We start from the raw sequence: 22,855 nt of genomic DNA, 5'->3' as shown, positions 1-22,855 counted from the left end.
TAATTTGAGTTGTTGTGAGTGTTCCATGTTCTATTAATTGTTGTTTCATTATTTTAATTGTGTCATCTATCGGTATGTTCGTGTACATGTCATTTACATCAAATGAAAGAAATAAAGAATTTTGTGGTATGTGAATATCTTTGATTTTGTCAATTAATTCATATGTATTGGCTACATTTATATCATTATTCATGTTTATGTTCTGTTTTATTTTGTTATGTAAATACTTACATAGATTGTATGTGGGTGCTTGACAGAAATTTACAATTGGTCTAATCGGAATATCTTGTTTGTGTGTTTTCGGTTGTGCTCGTAATGTAGGTGACTTTGGATTTGGTACTTTCAATGAAGATTTTTCTTTTTGTGTAATACTTTTGCAATTTGTAATAGTGGAGTTGACTATTTTTGTAAATTCTTCTGTTGGATCTTTTGTTAACAGTTTAAACTTTCCTTATTAATGTGACGCAATAATAACCAAAGCGGATAAAGGAAATTCAGTCGTTGTCATGAAAAAAAATGATTAACTTTCCTTTTTCAAAAAATGTATTGACTTTTTCTTCATAATCATTCTTTTTCATGACAACGACTGAATTTCCTTTATCCGCTTTGGTTATTATTGCGTCACATTAATAAGGAAAGTTTAAACTGTTAACAAAAGATCCAACAGAAGAATTTACAAAAATAGTCAACTCCACTATTACAAATTGCAAAAGTATTACACCAAAAGAAAAATCTTCATTGAAAGTACCAAATCCAAAGTCACCTACATTACGAGCACAACCGAAAACACACAAACAAGATATTCCGATTAGACCAATTGTAAATTTCTGTCAAGCACCCACATACAATCTATGTAAGTATTTACATAACAAAATAAAACAGAACATAAACATGAATAATGATATAAATGTAGCCAATACATATGAATTAATTGACAAAATCAAAGATATTCACATACCACAAAATTCTTTATTTCTTTCATTTGATGTAAATGACATGTACACGAACATACCGATAGATGACAAAATTAAAATAATGAAACAACAATTAATAGAACATGGAACACTCACAACAACTCAAATTAATGATTTAGTTAGACTAACCAAAATTACATTAAACCAAAATTATTTCCAATATAATCAGTCATTTTACATTCAAGAAGACGGTTTACCTATGGGTTCTCCTCTGTCTGGACTTCTAGCTGACATTTACATGAATAATTTAGAGAAAACCAAAGTTTTAATTGAAAGCAACCCTTACAAATCCAAAATTATATACTGGCACCGATATGTTGACGATATCCTTTGCCTTTTTGAAGGAACACAAACAGAAGCAATTTACACGAACACATAAATTCAATCTCGACACAAATTAAATTCTCAAAAGAAATACAACATTCACACATTAACTTTCTAGATATAACCATTTCAAAAGAAAAACACATTCACAGATTTAAAATTTACCGAAAACCAACTACAACAAACAGTATCATACCTTCACATTCTAATCATCCATGGCAACATAAATTGGCAACATTTCATTCATTAACACACAGACTTGTAAATATTCCTATGTCCACTGAAAACTTTAACAAAGAAAAAAAATACTATTATATATTTGGCAGTGAAAAATGGATACAATCCATCTATAATTGAAAAAATGATTAAGAAGAAATTTAAGAGAAAACTTCAAACACAAGGAACTACTTCAGGAACAGAAAACAAAAAGAGAAAAGAATTTATTTGTATACCGTACAATACCAAAATTAATAAAGCCCTAAGAAAAACTTTCAACCGTTCAAATGTAATAATCAGTTATAAAACAAAAAATAATGCTTTTCAAAAGATCAATAACAAAATTTCAAAAGAAAATACAGCTAACCAAAATCAAGACAATATAAGAAAATCAGGTATTTATGAAATCAAATGTTCTAATTGTGATAAATCCTACATTGGGAAAACAAGTCGAACTTTTGAAAAACGGTTCAAAGAACATATTCAAGCATTAAGATCAGGAAACCGCACAACAATGAAATCTAATTTTGCAGAACATTTAATACAAACAGACCATGAATACAAAAGCATCCACGAAAATTTAAAAATCCTTGAATATGAAAAAGACAAATCAAAATTACATGTTAAAGAAGATTTTTACATTTACAAAAACTATAAACAACACCCAGAAAATTTACTAAACACAATGAACACCAACAAATCCAATCCAATATTTGAAAAAATCCTGCAGTTAAATTAAGAGAGAAAATTATTATATATAGTATAAAGACCATTTAAAACAGAAGAAATCTAAAGTCATCAAAACCTATGAAATCATATGATTGTATTTATTATTTAGATAAAATGTTTATTGTATTTGTTAGATATAAAAACAACATGACTATGACATAATCGTCGAAACTAGTCGTTGTTAAATAAAATGAATTAAAAAAGGGTACTTAGTTTTTAATAATGCATTTATATATAAATGTATATAAATGTATATATATATATATATATATATGAATTGGAACGGATGGTGTTTTTGGCCTCTAGGGACCTCAAAACGAAAATAAAAATCGGTCCGGCGTCCAGGTCTTACCATGAGTACTACGGTAATAGCTTATTCCCTATATGGGAAATTCGCTAAAAGGGAGGGTCAATCTTGATTCTTCAAAGCTTTCAATAGTATTCCACAATCTTATTAAAACGTGAGAGGATTATTCATCTTATTAAAACGTGTGAGGATTATTCAATTTCTCAATTCTAAATCAACCACTTGACAAATTTTCATGATTTTTGTGTTGAAAGAAAAATAATTTTGAAATAAAGGGAATGTGGAAGCCATATTTTAGCTTAGGGTTTCAGTTGTTTAAAAATCAATATTTAATTTTTAAAAAGTCTAGCAGCCGACGCTAACAATTTAAAGTCGTTTCAGTGCTGGTTTAACTAATAGAGGAAGAATATTAGGAAAAATGACCTAACAAATTCGGACTAAATAGAGATTTTGCACAGTTGTTAAGTAAGCCAAGTTGATGAAAATGCCAAAAGTCCCCATAAATTCCAGCTGTGCTTCAGCCGCCATCTTGGAAAATGGCGGCCAATTTTCACTTTTTTGCCAATTTTTCACAAACCATTGGTATTACAGAATTTTTGTAAATACAAAAGTTGATCACAAGGTTTGCTCTATCTCTAACGGTTATTGAGATAAATAATAAAAGTTAGTATTAAACTTAAAATTCCCATGTTATTCTTACGGAGGAAAATAAAATTGTTGCAGTTTGCTTATTATAGATATATGTTGATCAAACTTGGCAAATTTATTTATTTTATACAAATCTATTAATATTTAACATAAATACACACTTTAGCACCCTCCCTATAGCAGTAAACCTTGTACTCATTAAATTTAAAGTTATTTAAATAGGGAATCTATCTTACATTTTTAGGATATATTTTTAGTAAAAATTCAGTCAGGCAAATGGAAATTCATTCTTTAATCATATTAACAATCATTTTTTCTTATTAGTACTATGCTTTAAAGCCCGAAATGGTAGAAAATTCCAAAGATTAAATAAGACTTAAAATTGCATCTACATTCAAAAAAGACCATAACATTCGTACAAAATATTGATTCTATTATTAAAAAAATGGCAGCAAACTTGAAAAGTGGAAAACTGGTCTTTTTGGAATGTAGATGCAATTTTAAGACTTGTTTACTCTTCCCATTTTCGCTATATAAACCTACTCGTTTAGGAACTACATGATGCAAAATGTACACCGGAAGTCATTTTTCATAGGCTGTAACTCCTAAACGAGTGGGTTTATGGAAATAATTTCCATAAACCATGTTCTATAACCATGATAAAATATAGGGTGTTCCATAAGAAATTTCAAAGTTGGCCGCCATATTGGAAAATGACGGCTGAATTTCTAAAAACTAAATTATGTTTTTAACTTCCACAAAAATAAAGGAATGTCCCCCATTTAAAGTTCACTCTTAATTCTTAGCGTTTCCAATATCCCAATGGTGGCCTCCTTGAGTTGATCACCCTGTATAAAGTGATGGTAATACATTAAGAAATCTGCATTTAAATAATCAATAAGTACAATTGAGCTTTGCCTATATGTTTCCTGGTAAGTGTGTTGTAACTGTTTCTTAGAGTAGATTTAAAAAGCCGAATCATTCTTTTCTGGATTCTCACCCCCTAGCGAAGCACGGGCAGAGCAACTAGTTAAATCAAAATAGATTAATGGACCCCATTCAGTGTACAAAATTGTACTTAATGAATAAAGCATATTTGATTTGATTTGTGTAAGGGAAGTTTTTGGTCTGAGTGACGAGTCCAAGTTCATCAGGTTTAACTATTTCTAGAAGCCGGTCATGTAGTTTAGGTGAAAGTGGATGTAGTAAACTACAAATCTTTGTTTCTCTTCATTTACATCATTTAAGTACAAGGAAACTTTCAAATCTTTTAATGATATTCCTAAAATATTCTTCTTCATCATATGGAACAAAGCTAATGTTTTGATGTTGTGTTTTGTTCCTTGTTAAGTGAATGTGCTGTCTAGGCTCCTGTATTATTGTGACATGTATTTTCATGTCTTAAAGCTGCTTCTAAAACAATGTACATTTTTTCTGTCTCACTTCTATAAGAGGCTAGATCATCTTGCTCTTCAGCTTCAGCGGCTAGCTCAATTTTGGTTTGTGAAAACTCAAAACTTGTCATTTTATCAGTTGATTTTTTTTCTACAATTAGTTTAAAGGCTTTGGAAATTTCCCTTTTGCAACTGATCTCAACTTTTTATATTTCCTATTTTCGCCATCCTCGTCGCCAATTACTGTACAGTATATTAAATAACTAGCTGTACCCGCGGGCTTTGCCCCATTTAACTTCATAAGTGAGCTCGTTCGCATGGCTCAATCACGTCCTGGTTGAAGTTCGTTCGCTACGCTCACTCACTTTTAGGTTAGAACTCGTTCGCTGCGCTCACTTGCCTTCAGGTTAGCTCGTTCGCTACGCTAACTCGCCTCCAGGTTGAAGTTCGTTCGCTACGCTCACTCACCTTTTGGTTGCAAATTAGCTGTTGTCATAAATGTAAAAGAAATAATAGTGCTGCACCCTGTTGGTAATCCTTGTAACTTTAATGCTATTGAACATCATAGAAGAGAACCAACTTGTTTAATTAAAACAGCTGTTAAGATTCATTAATTCCATTTAAATATGAGTACTCATAAGGTTAACATGGGAAACTCCACAGCCACTGGGGCGGAGCCCAGAGGTCGGAGGGTAAAATCCTTTCTTAGTGAGCGTCTACTACCCAAAAGGAAGATGCCTGCCAAGTTTCAGGTTCCTAGGCCTTATAGTTTTTGAGATTTCGTGATGAGTGAGTGAATGAGTCAGTGGTATTTGAGCTTTATATATATAGATAAGATTCAACTCAACAAATCAACATACATATTAGTTTACTCAATCTATTCCATTGTACAAAATTGGTAAACATAAACAATGAATTAATGAACACATGTTTATAATCCAGGGTGTCTAGTTTATTTCCATTACAAAATTCAAGACTAATTCCAGACTTTTCAAGACTAATTCCAGATTTTTCAAGACTAGTTTTTTCAACAATTAGTGGGTGTTGATACCAAAATGTATCGATTCTCGATTCTTGATAACGATACCAATTTTTATAGCTTAACCAAATTTTCTAAATAATACTACACCAACCCTTGTCTTTGTCATAAAGTAGTATTATGATAATGTCGTGTTTTCAAGTAAAGAAATAATGCAGCAATAAAAAACTAAATAGCAACTAGCAAATTTTGTTTTTGTTTTTTTATCATGAAATCTTCCACGTACCGTACGTTTAAACATCATCATTGACTGCAGCGGTTACAGAAACGTGATCGTCGTCGTCCGCGATCGCGGCAAAATCATGAACAATTCCCGCGGCTGTTTAGACATCACCGTCATCTCCCGCGGTCACGGAAACGTTATCGTCGACGTCCGCAATCACGGCAAAATCATGAACGTTTCCCGCGGCCGTGTAGACATCATCGTCATCTCCCGCAGTCACGGAAACGTCATCGTCATGTCCCGCGGTCACGGAAACGTCATCGTCGTCGTCTGCGATCGCGACAAAATCATGAACATTTCCCGCGGCCGAGCAGATATCATCGTTGTCTCCCGCGGTCACGGAAACGTCATCGTCGTCTCCCGCGGTTACGGAAAAGTCATCGTCGTCTCCCGCTGTCACGGAAACGTCATCGTCGTCTCCCGCGGTCACGGAAACGTCATCGTCATCTCCCGCGGTCACGGAAACGTCATCGTCATCTCCCGCGGTCACGGAAACGTCATCGTCATCTCCCGCGGTCACGGAAACGTCATCGTCATCTCCCGCGGTCACGGAAACGTCATCGTCATCTCCCGCGGTCACGGAAACGTCATCGTCATCTCCCGCGGTCACGGAAACGTCATCGTCGTCTTCCGCGATCGCGACAAAATCATGAACATTTCCCGCGGCCGAGCAGATATCATCGTTGTCTCCCGCGGTCACGGAAACGTCATCGTCGTCTCCCGCGGTTACGGAAAAGTCATCGTCGTCTCCCGCGGTCACGGTAACGTCATCTCCCGCGGTCACGGAAACGTCATCGTCATCTCCCGCGATCGCGACAAAATCATGAATATTTCCCGCGGCCAAGCAGATATCATCGTCGTCTCCCGCGGTCACGGAAACGTCATCGTCATCTCCCGCGGTCACGGAAACGTTATCGTAGTCCGCGATCACGGCAAAATCATGATTGAACATTTCCCGCGGCCGTGTAGACATCATCGTCGTCTCCCGCGGTCACGGAAACGTCATCGTCATCTCCAGCGGTCACGGAAACGTCGTCGTCGTCGTCCGAGACCGCGACAAAATCATGAACACTTTCCGCGGCCGAGCAGATATCATCATCATTGGCTTTCGCGGTTACGTAAACGCAAGACGACGATCGCGGCAAAATCATGAAAATTCCCGACTTTGAAATCAAATTTAAGACTAAATCCTGACTTTCCCGATTTTCCCGACTACTAGACACCCTGATAATCATAACATAATCATACATCAGGGAGCTTGTAGCATTTTTGCTCCAAGATTTTTTTACCAGCTTAAACCCTGCTTAACTGAATAATCCACTAGTTTAATTAAGTACCTGTTCAGGGCTCATATAGAGCTGAGTTCCGACCCGAGCAGTATGCTTCTCATCAGCCCAGGCGTCCAGTTCAGCCTCCACACTGACCCAGATGTCCACTGGACTCTCCGCCATGGCTGTTACTAGGCCAAAGTCTCCTATTTTCACCTGGCCATCTGGAGAGAAGAAGATGTTGGATGGCTGGAACGGTATATAGTAGTGTAAGCTACTTAAGGGGAGATGTACGTCCCTATGCCTGTAATGTTAAAATTATGCATGCAATTGACCCATTATCTCAGAAAGTATATGAGATACAACATTTAAATTTCCCCACATATGCTACAATAAAGACACCCAAATAATTTTATTAAATTTAATCTATGGTATGGCATTATTTTAATAAATTATAAAATAAAAAAATATTTCCGCTGTAATTTCTGAAAAAAGATTTTTTTATTATTTTTTGTTTAGAGCTAGATGACTAATTCTACTAGGGGGTGTGTATATACATATGTTAAATACACAGTGAAAATTTGAATGATTTTGGCCTACTATTTCCTGAGATAATGGGATCTTCATGTTTAAAAATTCAACTTTCGGTAAATCGCAAAAACGCAGGAGAAATCGTGAACTTATACATTCCAGCTTCATAATCTTGCTTCTTTTCTTTTTCAATGTCTAGGAGATTTTTTCTTATCATCCTGTTTCTTTTCCTTATTAGACTACCTAATTTAACATGTTTGTTCCCTCTAAAGCCTCTTTTCATCTAATTTTTTTAAATATTTAGTCATTTTACAAAGTAAAACTCAACTCACGTTTGCACTTTCAAAACACAACTTCCACAAATAACAAATAACATAACTAATCTTTGTTTGTAAACAAAACATAAGCAGAAATGTCACTCAATAGATCAGGTGACATGTACAGACAGACAAAGGGAAGAAAAACATCAGGTTAGCCAACGGTATCAACAGAAATCAATGAGCTTTTAGTAATTGAGTATATATGACAATACGTTGTTGTTGGTTGCTAGGTGACTATGCAAACATTTTTTCTAAACATTATTTCTATATCCTATACTCTAATACGAGCAAAGTTTGCTTGTATGTATGCTTGCACCAAGACCTCGAAAACGGCTCCGACGATTTTCTTCAAATGTTGTATATAGTTTATTTCTGGCCTAAAAACGAGTTTACTGCAAATAGAACTGCCAACAAAAATCTAATTACGTAGAAAAATGAAACTGAAAATCACATTTTTTTAACATTAGTCTTATGGGTTGCTAGGTAACCATGTTGGCTGAATTAAATAACAAGGAAAAAGTAAACAAAAGACTTCTAATTTGTCTATCCACAGTATACTAGCAAAACAAAATACAGTACAAAAGGAAAAACATCAGTTGTTACTATTGAGCAAAGAATATACTGAAGATTACTCGATTCTATAGTCAAGGGTAGCAGTGTGGAGTGTGGGATTTGTTTATGACGATTAGATTACGGTATCTGCAATCCTTAAATGCTATGGAAAGGGAGGAACGGTACAATGGTAAGGATAGCGGTACGAGATGGGACATGGGTTAACCATATGTATTTGTAATAATATATTTTTTTTCTTATAAGAAAATGCATCTGGTTAATATTTAGCCGAGTAATTAAGTAATTACACTATTTTTTATCAACAATCCATATGATTTTTGAAGAAAATAGCTGTATAATGTAGATTTTGTTAAACTTATTATTGTTATAACTTTTTTATTAGTTAAGATACAACTTTTTACCCAATAACCTTTTCTATTGGCCATATTTTTTGGGTTGAAACTACGTTTTAACCGATGTCCCATCTCGTACCGTTATTGAGCTACAGTCGTTTCAATGCATAGCGCGTTCCGCCATCTTTGCCCCCCTCCCCCCAAGTTCTCGACCACCTGAAAAGTAGGCGACATGCGTATTTTTTATCACTACAGTCCATATTAAAACTATCAGCAAAGATATTTGATATTACTTCTTTGCGACACTCACAAATTAATTCTACTTTCGGTAAAAAAACTACACGAAAAGTCCATTTTTACATATTTTATACAATAACTTGTTTATTTATAGAGATACGACCTCGGACTCAATAACCATTATTGTAGTCCACACTTTTAGAATTACAACGACGTTTTAAGTTTAACCGATGTTCTATCTTTTACCGTTTTCGAAATATCAGCGTTTTAACGCATAGCGCAAACCGCCATGTTTGCCCCCTCCCCCCTACCTTATCGACCACTTTTGAAATAGGCGACATACGTAATTTTGATCACCACAGTCCATATTACAATAATCAGCAATAACATTGCGTACTACTTTCATGCATGCTCAAACCCCCTCAGCTCCTGGACTAGAAAAAAAGTCACTAAGTCTAGCTGAAAACACATTAATAAATTACGATATCTTTTCAATACAGAATAATAAAACAAACCACATTTTACAAACATTTTATTTCTTAACTTTTTCCCTTGAACAGGGTGAGGAGGCCAACATTTTTTTAATGACTATCAACAAAAATTAGGTATCAATTATAATTTCACGAAAGCCGCTGATGAGTGAGCTGTGAAGAGCAGACGACAGAATTACGTCACTACCACAACATCAACAACTCAACTCTACTGCGATGGTGAACTGCGGGTGTTTAGTTTAGTGTGAAGTGAAGCACCCCCTCCCCTGTCTAACGGGACAAGGGGTAGGAAAAGAGAAAGTTTGTCAGAATGGCAGAATTGCCCTTTGTAAAGTCTGGTCCACATGCCCTCCCTCCCTCACCCTCAGTCGCTTGCATAATTCTTCGTCTAAACAAAAGTTTCTGAGTGTTGATTTTAAAATAAATGTTTGAATTCAATGACTAAAGCATAGATCTGATAAACTTTACTCTAATTTATAAATGGGCTTATCAGAACTTTATCAGCCATTTGTCAGTTTTTTTTTTATTTCTTTACTTTTATATTTAAAGATATCTTTTAATTTAGCCTTCAGAAAAGAAAGATTATGTTTTGTTTGGGACTTAAATCTCCTTGATAAAAGAGAAAAGACTGCACGTTTGATACAATTAATTTCAATAAGTTAATTTGCAACCATGCGACAATTTTTTCAAAAAAAAATAACAGCCTTCAGTGTAAAAGAATTGTGTGCACTGTGCAGCAAAATGTGTTTCTTCGGGTGCTTTAAACAAACATTCCATAGTTTTAATTAGTAACAAATGTGTTTATGTTCCTAATGATACCAAGAACAAGGCTAGGCAGTGGGCAGAGTGGATTCACTGTGAACCAGCCGGGTACGACGTAACTACAACCATAGATAAAACATAGCCTACTCCCTTGTGTTGGTTAGTCGATGCTACAACGATCGATTGGAACAATTGGTGTTTTGAGCCAAAATATTCATATTGATATATAATCGGAAAAATTGATGTTTTATTAAAATATTATATAAAGCCATATGTCATGATTTAGTTAACTGACATAATTGAACGTCTAATCTAGGTCTTTGTAAGACAAAAGAAAATCACTCCGTTTTAAACTTTAACCTAATTTTATACTCTTTATAAACAAACACGTCCTACATAACGGTTTTCGATATTTATCAATGTATCTTATCTAAAACCTTCCCACAATAATAGACACTCACACAAATAATGACATCAAACAATCGTCACTTGCTCCATTGAAACTTGAACGTCGATTGGCTGACATGACAGTGCAGCGTGGCCTCTCGACCAATGAGAACTCTTGTTACATACTTTGATTTATCTTAGATGGTCAACATTCACCATTCATTATAATATTACAAAATCGACAGGGACTATGCGTATGGTTTTTTTCAATCAATACTTATGTTATAGTAGCAATTCACCTAAACTCTTCACCTAACTTCACTTAAACTCTTTTAAACTAGGTAGATAGTACAGATTTAATATGGATCTACTTTTTGGTGCAATAGGCAAGTGCAAGCCTAACCCTCTGACTTCGACGATGTTGTAATTGAATCGAATTTTTCTAATGATGCATTGATGCGTAATGCAGGGATGAAACTGAACATTTAGACAAGTTTCGGTTATTTATTTTGTTATAAAAATAAAAATAATACATTTAAAGGTCTGACTTATTGATACAGACATTTTTTAGTATAATTTCGTGTTGAGGAAACGTGCGCGCGCCGGTTGTCTGAGACTGAATTCTGACTGTCTGAGTCTGACATCTTGAAATGTAGATTGTATTGTGTTGTGCAATATCCTGCCTGCAGAGAGAACAGCTGAAGCTAAACTTTAGCTGTTTTGAACTACAGTAGACTCCCTCTAGTTCGGCCACCTTGGGACCGGACCACTGGCCGGACTACAAAACGGCCGGACTAACCGGATGTAGTGCATTTTACATAATCAAAATACAAATAATAGTATTGCGCAATCGTGATATGAAGTCATTAACCTTGGTTCAGAATATAAAAAAAACTGTAATGTTTAAAATCACGCTTACTCAAGCAAAACAAAAATTACACAACACTGTGCGTACAGCAATAAATCACGTTAAGAACAGAACAATAGAAAGTCTAGTACTGCAAGCTACTGCTACCGTAGTCAGCATAGGCTACTACTAAATGTTGTTTCAGAACGTAAGAATGTCGATAAAAACATTAAATAACTTGTAAAACAGAATAAAATTACAGTACTTAGTCATAAAGATAATAACGACAGTCGTAAAATAGGATAAAAATAACAATGGATGACGTGCAACACCGCTTATTCTTTCTTTTTTGTTCTTCTATTCTTTCTTTGGTTTCTCTTCAACCACACATTCAACAAGTTGCCATGGTTACTAATCACCCAATCACAAACTGTTGTAAGATAGCAAGTGCACAGCAGACATCAGTTGTGAAAAGAGCAGATGATTTTCAGTGCAAGCGGATAGCTTTACCTTGAAGCTAACGATGGCTATTTCTTTGTTTTGCTTTAATTTATTTTTGTCAAATAAACCGTGGTGTTTCCAAAACAATAATGGGGGAACCTACCGCATACAAAATGGTCCAAAATATTTAATTATACACTGCATTTCAACATATTAGACTGAAGTAAAACTATTTATTAAATGTTTTTGGTATTTTTGAGGTTATGTAACATAGTTATACATAGGTAATATGCAACAATTTACCCATAGAAGCACCCGTCAACTAAACTGACATGAATTGTTTACTTCTATGGTTGGAAACTAAACATTCAAGTTGAATCCTGTCGAAGGTCATTCGCCCATGACGATATGACTTGTCCCCCTGAGACCGGGCCGGACCATCCGGCGGCCGATCCAACCGAAGCCGAACTAGAGGGAGTCTACTGTAAATAGTGTGCTAAGTTGGTTACTAAAGTTGTTAGCGCGATTACAAAACTAATAGCTATCAAATAAATAAATGTTAAAATAAAATATCTATCCATCCCTGTCGGGTGTCGGTATCGACGGAATCGACGTTTGGCAATCGATTCTTGATACCGATATTCCTAGTATCGGCAATGTCCGAGTATCGGTGGTAGCGATAATTGACACTTCCCTATCTAAAACTCATTTTGGAGTCCTAAATTAGTTTTAAATATGCATCGGGACGTAATCGTTGCATCGGGACTTAATCGATGCATCGGTCTTTTTCGATGCATCGAGGCCAAATCGATGCATCGTGATTTCGATGCATGCTGAATCGAATCACGATTTGATGCATCGAATCGAATCTAATCGAAATTTCGATGCATTGCACACCCCTACGTATTGTGACATTGTCCAGTTCAGTTGTATTGAAGTTTTGTTTATGAAGTTAGTGTTTGTGAGAGGTTATGTCAAGATTAGAGGGGTGAGAGTGGTTTGATTTTTCAACCAAACTTTTATTCTTGTGATGTATTGCGATTTTTAGAAAAATTCACGATACTACCGAGATCAGGAGATGTTCAAAGATTATGTACCCAATATTATATTAAAAAAAAGATTCCCCATTACTTTTATTGGCACTCGTCCACCACTTTCAGTAATACGGCATTACCTAGTTACAATATGGGACCAGATTAGTGATAGATCACTGTATTTTAAAAATGGTCAGAGCAAGGGTACGATAATCTTGTTGCATATTAGTAAAACAATTTTAATAATACACTAGCAAGATAACTCACCTTTAAATCCCTATGAATAAGACCCTGCATATGGACATATTCTACTGCCTGGACAATTTGATCAAATATACTGATCACATCTGGCTTTGATCTATTATGAATGTTATCTTTTAACCAATCCTTGAGACTTTTCTTCTTACACAGTTGCATTTGAATAAACAGATACATCCTAGATGAGTCACGAGTTTCTGTCGTTTTTTTCAAAGCCAGTTTGTTTGGTCTTTTTGGAGTCTCGCTCTCAGTTACGTCCGTCACATCAGTATTTGTGTCCATGGATGTGTCTGATGTCATTGTTATTGCACTGTCCAATCTTTGGCTATCTTCTACTTCAATCTCTTTGATATCATTGTTGTTTTCTGACATGGTTTCGTCTGAACACTCTTTGGAATGTGATTGGAACACAATGAAGGAGTCGTTGTCGTCCTCTAAGGGCTCTAGTTTAGAAGGCAGGGCTGAGCTGTGAGACACACACTCTTGGGGTGGTTGCCACAGAGACTTGGGCTGTAACCTTAGTCTGTTCCTGTTGATCACATGTCCGAAGCTCTTCTCACTATCTGGTGTCACTTGTCCAGTCAGGTCTACAGTGAAAGCTTCGCCATTAGAGCTGAAGCAATCCCTGAAAATCGGAAGAAGAGTTAAGTTCCTGAGAGCTCATCCTTAGTAAGTTTAAGTGAAAGCGCATTAATTAACAGTAAAGTTAAATAATTACATTTGATTTTTGATTAGGGGTAATGGGAGCCTGAGATTTTAGATCGGGCTGAGCCCGAATCAAACTTTTTTATACAATTCATTATTTTTTTCAAAATTGTTATTGATGTTATGATGTATTTAAGCAAGGAGTATTAAATTTAGTAATGATTAATTTGGTGTAATGTACATTTATGTTAGTGATATGGTTGTAATAATATTATCGTGACCATTTTCCTTGGTTAGGGGACATCATCACCGTCTCCCACAATCCTAGAAAAACCTGTTTATCTCCCATGGTCATGGACAAATCATCATCTCTTCCTATAACCATAGAAATGTCATTCTCATCCCTAGCTATCACAACAAAATAATACCATCTTCTTCCACCATCAAGGCAAAATATTGTACATATTGTGCAATGGGGGAAAAACCTGAAATAGTATATTACGTTACTAGTCCTGAAAATAGGTGTTTACCGGACGAGTGTGGTCGTTCCCGTGCGAGACGAAGTCGAGTACGGGATTACCATACGAGTCCGGTACACACATTTTGGACGAGTTACGTACGATAGTTTACGCCATACTACTAAATCCGTACATATCCTTATATATTTCCTTTAGTACTAACAATCACTAGTCATTACCTCCAAGAGAGGTTATGTTTTTGTTTATAACCACTCACTGCCATCTAAATACAGTATAAGCTGATTGGTGTCCGGTAAAACTCATTGCAGTACAGTAGTACGCAATGAAACCCCATTTGAATAAGCTGGCGGCAAACAGCTGTTTTCTGGACTAAATCCTTGCGTGGGAAGTTCGTCAAAATAATGTAGTGTGGCGTAAAAAATTTGTTTTGGTGTCTTTACTTTGGAGGGTAAGAAGGAAATAGTCACAAAAAAAGTTAAATGATTAAAAGTGATAAATTTATCAAATGCGTCGAGCTTAGGTGATGGTGTTCTTGTTCATAGTAGTAACATGCATTGTACCACAGTTTGTGAAGGGGTATCAAAATAAAACAACATGCTGTACTTAAAAGCTGACCAGCGTCCAGTGTTGACAGACGTTTAGATAGTAGGAGCGGAAAGAATAATAGATACAGTTGGTTTCCTAGCAAAGAGTAAATAACACTATTTACCTGTTGTTTAACCAGAACTGATCTTGAACTTCCTGCCAGCCTGGGGGAGGGCACTCTAGCCAAGCATTGAAGTACCTCACTATGTTCTGATGGTCAAGCTTGGCCAATGCCTTTACCTCCCTCATCACTCTCTCTCTTGACTCCTCACTGCAAATCAACACCACAATTAACAAACTCAAGTCAAAGTACTGATTTCCCTTATTGTGTAGAGACAGTATACCCACTGCAAAACCATTGAAATGTTCCATAAATAATGTAATATGTTTAAGCCATCAAGTTCTATTTACTTATGTAAGTAAAATTATCATTTAACCTTAAAAAAACTATGATATGTAGGCTACATTTCAGCAAATAAATAGTTACTTTATAGCTGGATCTGTTAACTCAATGAATTCTCTGTGTTAGGCCTACAAAATCGATAGGTAGACTACTTATTTAGGCGTGCTACTAAAATGTGCCATCAACAACTCTAGTTTTACATAACTTAATTTTTTTTTTACAAAATATGTAACAGAATATTTCCATAAAAAAAAACTAATTTTGATTTAACCCATCTACTAACAAGAATTAAAGGGGTACAATATAGCTTATGGATATGGTGTAAATAACCTGTTGGGAAGAGGAATGCGCTTAATTGCATAGTGGCAGTCGTCAATTTTATTTTTAGCTTCAAACACCACACCAAAGCCTCCTTTCCCGAGACAATGGACAGGGATGAAGTCAGTGAGGAAGCGAGACTCAAAGCTCTCACTGGAGCGTTGTAGAGGCAGACTGAGGTCGGACATGCCAGAGTCCTGGGAACTGTACGACTTCAGTGACTTCTTTACTATGTCAAGCTGGAAGAATCAAGTTGTTACTAAGGAACGGGATCCATAGCCAATATTTAAAAAAAATCACTAAATATTAGGGGTCTGTGGTATATTTTATTTTAACTCATGAAATCTCAACTAAAATTAGTATTTTAAAATGTGTGAGCTAATAATCTACAAAACAAAACAAATTTAGGTCAAAAATGTCAATAAATAAGTATTTTATAACAATTTACCTAAACACCTACATTTATGTGGAGAAAAGGCCGAAAATCCTAGAAGCAATACTACTGGTAAACCTCAAATACAATTGTTTCAACCGCTCGTGGCAATCAATGGGTTAACAATACTGAGAAAACAGATAAACTCAAGTAAATGGATACATTTTCCTAATAACTTAAATACCTAGATTCCATCGTCACTCGCGGCGCGGCGAAATGGCCGACAATCGGAACGAATCACATGCCAGGAAAATCCTGTATCAAATGTAATCCCGTCCCAATGATTGCGAATACTCGAACATTTTCCGAAGTTTTGGGACCCGATCACCCCTAATTTTGAAGGGTAAGATTATTTTAGATCATTATATTTTTGTGACATTTATTTATGTATTATATGTATCTTTTGACAGAACAAATATTTGTTGCCTTGTTAGCTTGTTATTTGCTATTTAATTTAAGTTTGAAGATGTCTATTACAACATGTGTATATTGTTGAAGGAATAAAGAATTTGTCTATCGTCTATTATTCACGACCTTCAGCTGAAATTCATTACTTTTTCACGACTTTTCCCGACCTTTCAAAATCCCCGACTTTTTCCCAAATTTCCTGGAATTCCAGACTGGTAGACACCCTGAATACAGCTAAACATTGCATCCCCATGTTAAAGTTGTCGCCAGTTTTAAAATCAAAATCGTTTTAGTTGATGTGAGCCACAGATAGACTGCACTGATCTAAAACACTAATTTCTGTCGAATGCACAGACTTTTAAACTAAGTCAAACTAATGGAATGACTTATGGTGAACTATAGCAACTGATAAGACCCATCACCTTGGTCATCAACAATACATAAGGTAGAAAATGGATTTTTAGACCCTAACACATTCTGTGACTGGCTCACATAACTATGTTTTTTTTTAATAACAAATTGGTGACAGCTGTTCCATATAGATGGGGTGCAGTTCTTTATTGTATACTGTATTTAATTTACAATATTGTTTATTCACCATAGTAACTACTGTATTAAATAAACACTGTATTTTACTTTATAAAACATTTTTTCACTATTCCCAAAATAATGTTGATCAATTTTAGCCATGTTTTAGCTATTCTTATGTAAAAACAACAATATGTTCTGTAATCCGAACTATTCAATAGTCCGAACTACCCCTGGTCCCAATTAGTTCGGATTAAAGAGGTTCTACTGTACTCATGTTTATGTTACGTCAATTCTCCAACCCATATTAACAACTGACCCATCCGTAGTTACTAGGCAAGTACTTGTATTACCACTACCAGGCAACCCAACAATGGTGAGATAGTCTTTATTTCAGTCCAGTCTTTTTATTATTAAGTAATAAACAATACCTTGACTTAAAAATGTACACTACCAACACCACCACTCATGTATTAATACTAGAGAGTATGATATTGTGAACTTAAGTCTAAATTTATACTAGTGTTGTTTGAAACCCATTATTATAGGAAAAATAAAATGTATACCTTTAGGACAGTAATTTTTGAAATTATATTTTTATAAAGTAAATATAGATAAAAACCAATCAAGGAATAAATGTATTAGGTATTAATAGGTAATTTTAACAGGTAGGGATTTAAAGCAACACTGTTAACTTTCATTGAGTAAAAATACTTGAAAAATGCAAGATATTTGAAATATTAATAGGTACCTGATTGGAATGGTAACTAATCGAATGATCTATCCTTCTTCTTATCACTAAGTTGACTACGATGGCAGTGGTTATGCTGATTAAGAAAACTTCTTTCCTGCAACAAAACACTCTGTATAACACTCTTTTTTCTTTTAAATCACAAAGTCTTACAAAATTGTATAAATAACTTGCTGTAAAAGCGAGGAAAATTTCATAGAGAAAACTGGTTCTTGATAACAATATACTTTGTCTTTGGTCAGTCCTTATCACCAGTTTGGTTTTCCTTGATTTTGGTCAAGATCTGCTTTCACTGTTGTTTGCACTTATACTCTACTTTTCAAAGACAAATTTCTATATAAGCCTAAAATTAACTAGCTTTAACAAAAACTAAGAAAAAAAATATCTTCAATAAATAAATATATAACAATAAATAACATTAATTAAATAATTCTTAACTTTAACAATAATATAGTAAGTAGGGGTCTGCGGTGCACCGAAAATGTCGGTACGGTACGGTACAAGCTTAATTACCGTCATCGGTTCGGTACAGTACAGCATTTTACACGGTACAGCCTAATTATAATAATAAATTACTTTCAGTTTACTATCGTAGTCAAGGACAGTTGGTTCCCAGCACATAAAAGTCTTATCAGTGATGTTTGTTTAAGATCTTTATAATTTATTATTTATTACTAGGGTGATGCAATAAAAACCCCATTATCAGTTCCAAATCCATTAACATTTTATCACGACAATAATAATTGTTGTATTCAAGTACTTCCAAGAACTGTTGAGTTTTATCACTTTTATTTCTTTACGACTTTCGCCAATTCTATTTTATCATAACAATAATAGTTTTATGATGACTGTTAAATGTTATCTCTAACTCAGTCAGTATTTTCGTAGATATTCAATTTGCCGCTGGCCATTGCCTACTGCCATTAAACTGTTTATGGTTACATATTAAATTTGTAACTAATCTACAATCTTATTTTATAAGTTAAAATATTTGTTATAGATATTTTATCTTTCTATTGACAACCACAAGCATAGTTGTTGTTGTTTGCATAATTTTTTTTTCATGTTCTGTATTTTGTCTTATATCGTTAGATGTGGCTGTTTAAGGCTTAAAATGTTTTTTTTAGTTTCCTGTATTTTTGTGTTGTGTTGAAGGTACTTTATGCAATCTAAATCTTATGAACTAGATAGTGATTTTGCTACCCTCATTGTAACCTAATCAATTTATATATAGGCCCTCCTAAATAATTAGGTCTGGGTCTTTTGATTCTTTGGAAGAGCTTTAAAATATACTAAGAAAATTGAATTGAGCCTAAGATAAACTAATGATTGATTTGATTGATATTGTGGATGTTAACTTTGTAAATGAAAAGACAATAATCTTACTCTGTGATAATCCAAATTTTAGTTTCAGAAAAAAACTTTTCAAAAGTTGTATCAATCTTATAACTAGTCTTGAAGCTGATACAAAAATATGCTCTTTGCCATTACTTCATCATAACCTCTAGTGAACAGCTGTCAACTACACTGTCATCGTACTAAATACTTTTAGGCCTATATGTTTTAAAATTTTTTTAAAACAACTAGACACTGTGTTGGTTGGAAATAATTTACCAGTTTTGTTAAATTATCTTGTCAATAAATGTTTCAAACATGTTTGTTCCTAAAAACTCTTATCATATTTTTAAAACCACTTTTATCATGGCTATTCAAAGTATCTCAGAGTAAAATAGATAAAGCCTTTATCTTAACTGTGATTTTTCTTGACACAATCCTCGTAGTAGTAAGTTTTTTTTTTTTTTTAATAATGTGTGGTACAGTAATTGTTGTTAGAAAACCATGACTGTAGGATACTATCCATTTTCATAGTTATGTCAATGTATTAAAGTTAAAAATAATGGTTTAAATACAGTTCTGACCAGAAAACCGCAAAAATACGGGTAGCCGCGTACCGTACCGATTTTGTACCGAGAACCGAGGTACAAAATATTGTACCGTACCGAACCGTACCGACCTTAAATTTTCTGTACCGCAGACCCCTAATAGGAAGTAATTTAAACAACAATAGTTAACCAGGGATTAATAGAGATAACAATACAACAGTAAATAATGTCATTCACATGCATTAAATAATTTACTTTAACCATAATTATATAATAAGTAATTCAAAGAACAATATTCAACCAGTTTTAAAAGGATTCATTGAGATGACAATACAAAAATAAATAATGTGCATTAAATGACAACAATAACTAGCTGTTACCCACGGACTTCATCCCTTTTGACTTCATAAGTAGGATATTAATAAAACTATTGATTGGTTAAGTTTAGCTGAAATAAGCAAAACAGAATACAGTAATTTAAACAAATAATCACACCTGATTTTAATCATTGTTGGGGAAGCTACTTTTAAAATGTAGCTAGCTACAACTACTGCTACATTTCCAAAAAAAGTAGCTTAGCTATAGCTATTAGCTACAGTTCCGAAAAAGTAGATAGCTACAACTACAGCTACAATGAAATTTAGCTATAGCTACAATTTTAGCTACTTTTCCAAAGACGTTACTTTTATTCGACGCACATTAGGTAAATGTAAAATTTATTGCAACTACATTTTCCTACAGTTACCTAACAATGTACATGTTCTCTCACTGATTTGAGAAAGCAAAGTGGCCAATTCGCTCATCAGTGAGACAATGTTAACCATGTTAACAATGTTAGTTGTCAAATTGTCTGCTAGCCACTAACTTTACACAGGCATCAATCAGCGGTAGCACCAGTAGCCTATTACCATTGACTATAAATAAACAATAGTTTAACAGTTTATATAGTCAATGCTATTACTGAATTCGATCATATACATATTGTGACAGATCTCTAAAATGGAGAAAAACGTAAGGTTAAAAAACATGTCTACTTGCTTGCGTGGCATATAACAGGTGAAATGGAAGGTTTTAGGACAATTGGGTACAGTTCTAGCCGTTAGAAATGGCTTTATAAAGCCACCAAATGGCTTTTAGGAGATATGGCTTTGTAGTCTACAGTTCGTCATAGTTAGATTTTTAAAGTGTCTACTTGCTCATGACAAAGACAAATAACATGTGAAATGGGAGGTTTATGGACAGTTGGACACAGATATAGACATTATTAATGTCAGAAATAGATGTTAGAAAGTCAGTAAACAGCTTTTAGGAGGATATGGCCGTAGCCCACAATATGTTTTGAGATTTATGAATGCAATTGTGATGGTTAGTTTTAAATATGTCTACTTATTCATGACAAATAAATGGGGAAATGGAGGTTTTGCACACAGTTCTAGACGTTAAAACTGGCTGTAGAAAGTCACCCAACGGATTTTAGGAGGACATGGCCGTAGTCTACACTGTGTTTTGAAATTCATGATTGTAAATCGTCATAGTTAAATTTTTTAAATGTCTATTTGTTCATGACAAGCAACTGGTTAATTGGGAGTTTATGGACAATTGGGTTTGAGGTGTTAAAAATGGCATTAGAAAGTCACCAAACGGCTTATTTTCCCGGGCCCCCCAGCCTTAACCCCCCCCTTGACAAGGTCCTAGAACCGCCACTGCTCTGTTTACATTGTTCATTCATAACATATTTGTTCCCTTTCTATAAAAGCTTATGTAATGGTGTCAGTAGAGTAGCCAGGTATTTATAAATCGGTTGTAATATTTCACCAAACCTAAAAATGTCCGGAGTTCGCTTACATTCCCAGGTTTTCTAGCCTTAGTTATGGCAGCTATTTTGTCCATACATTTATCAATACCCTTTTTATCAATGACGTTGCTCAAATAATGTATTCTTCTCTGGAGAAACTTGCGCTTGTCACAATTGAGTCTAACCTTTTTCTCTTAGTTATCCTAAGACACTTTCCAAAGGCAGAAGTAGTTCTTCTTCCAAATTTCCTTGAATGACTATATTGTTAAAGAAGCACTGTATTCCTTTTAGGCCTGCCAACGTCTTGGCCATTGTTTTCTGCCAAATGCCAGGAGCAACTTTAATGCCAAACATTAATCTATATACTCTGTACTGTCCCTTATGCGAGCTTAAGGTTTGAATATCTGCAAAATCACTGTCCATTTCCAAATTAAGGAAAGCGTTTCTTACAGAGAACAAAATATTTAAAAAATGTACAGATTGTATTATTAAATATTATTGTCATTGGATTGTTGAGCGAGCTGGTCTAGTGGTAAAGCTTGGGGCTTTTGAGCCCGAGGTCCAGGGTTCAAATCCCACCAATCACCAATGGACTTTATCTATGTGATAATTCCGCGACTCTCAATGACTAGCCTGAAGTAATGTGTAAAACAGTTCTGGGCTAGATCTGGCATCCTAGGATGTGAAGGTAGGACATAAAATAAAAGAAATGTTCGTTGACTTTTTTCAAAAATATGATACTTGAAATAATCTATATATTGAACATATATAATCTATATATATAATATATATTGATCTATATATTATCTACACAGTTGTAACACTGTTTTCTCAGTAATTACTGGACCGATCTACAAGATTTATGTCTCAAATTAAAGGGGATAGTGTGTAGATTTGCCGAACTTCCTTAGAATTTACGTTTTTTCTAAGGGCTACGACCTACAGCCCTTTAAAGGTAGAGTCATTACAATTCTTATTGAAGAATATAATACACAGTTTATACATTATTCGTCAGCTGTTTAATGTTTGTCAGACATTTGTTATTATTTTTATAACATCACTTTCAGTATGCAATAATTAAACTTGGAGTTTCTGTTTATAAACACACGATTTTGATCAAGGAAAGTGTATTTGTTAACTTATTTTTGAAATGTTTTAGTTTTCCTGCAAAGTAATCTGAAGGAAAGTGGTCATTGAGTTTAAGTTTGAGTATGGAATGTGAAATAATACCCATAGTAGGGAACGGAAACTTATTGTTTTGATCAATATAATTTATTCTCTACGGCCACCAG

The 22,855-nt window shown here is 34.5% G+C and overlaps 1 protein-coding gene across 1 annotated transcript in view; it reads right to left on the bottom strand.

Annotated features, from left to right (window-relative positions):
* Positions 1–22,855, bottom strand: part of LOC128982072 (eukaryotic translation initiation factor 2-alpha kinase) — a 221,666-nt gene that overhangs the window by 27,704 nt on the left and 171,107 nt on the right. Inside the window, exons 10-14 of the mRNA XM_054401116.1 lie at positions 17,886–17,982; positions 15,778–16,004; positions 15,169–15,315; positions 13,345–13,960; positions 7,192–7,371 (exon numbers count right to left, since the gene is read on the bottom strand). Coding sequence (XP_054257091.1) covers positions 7,192–7,371; positions 13,345–13,960; positions 15,169–15,315; positions 15,778–16,004; positions 17,886–17,982 — 1,267 coding nt within the window. The remainder of the gene's footprint in view (positions 1–7,191; positions 7,372–13,344; positions 13,961–15,168; positions 15,316–15,777; positions 16,005–17,885; positions 17,983–22,855) is intronic.

Source organism: Macrosteles quadrilineatus, unplaced genomic scaffold (genome assembly GCF_028750875.1).
Source record: "Macrosteles quadrilineatus isolate MER2022 unplaced genomic scaffold, UCM_ALF_1.0 Scaffold_1__1_contigs__length_201487025, whole genome shotgun sequence".
Classification (NCBI taxonomy): domain Eukaryota; kingdom Metazoa; phylum Arthropoda; class Insecta; order Hemiptera; family Cicadellidae; genus Macrosteles; species Macrosteles quadrilineatus.
Note: the sequence above shows the minus strand (reverse complement) of the source record. Positions and strands in the feature narration are given on the sequence as shown.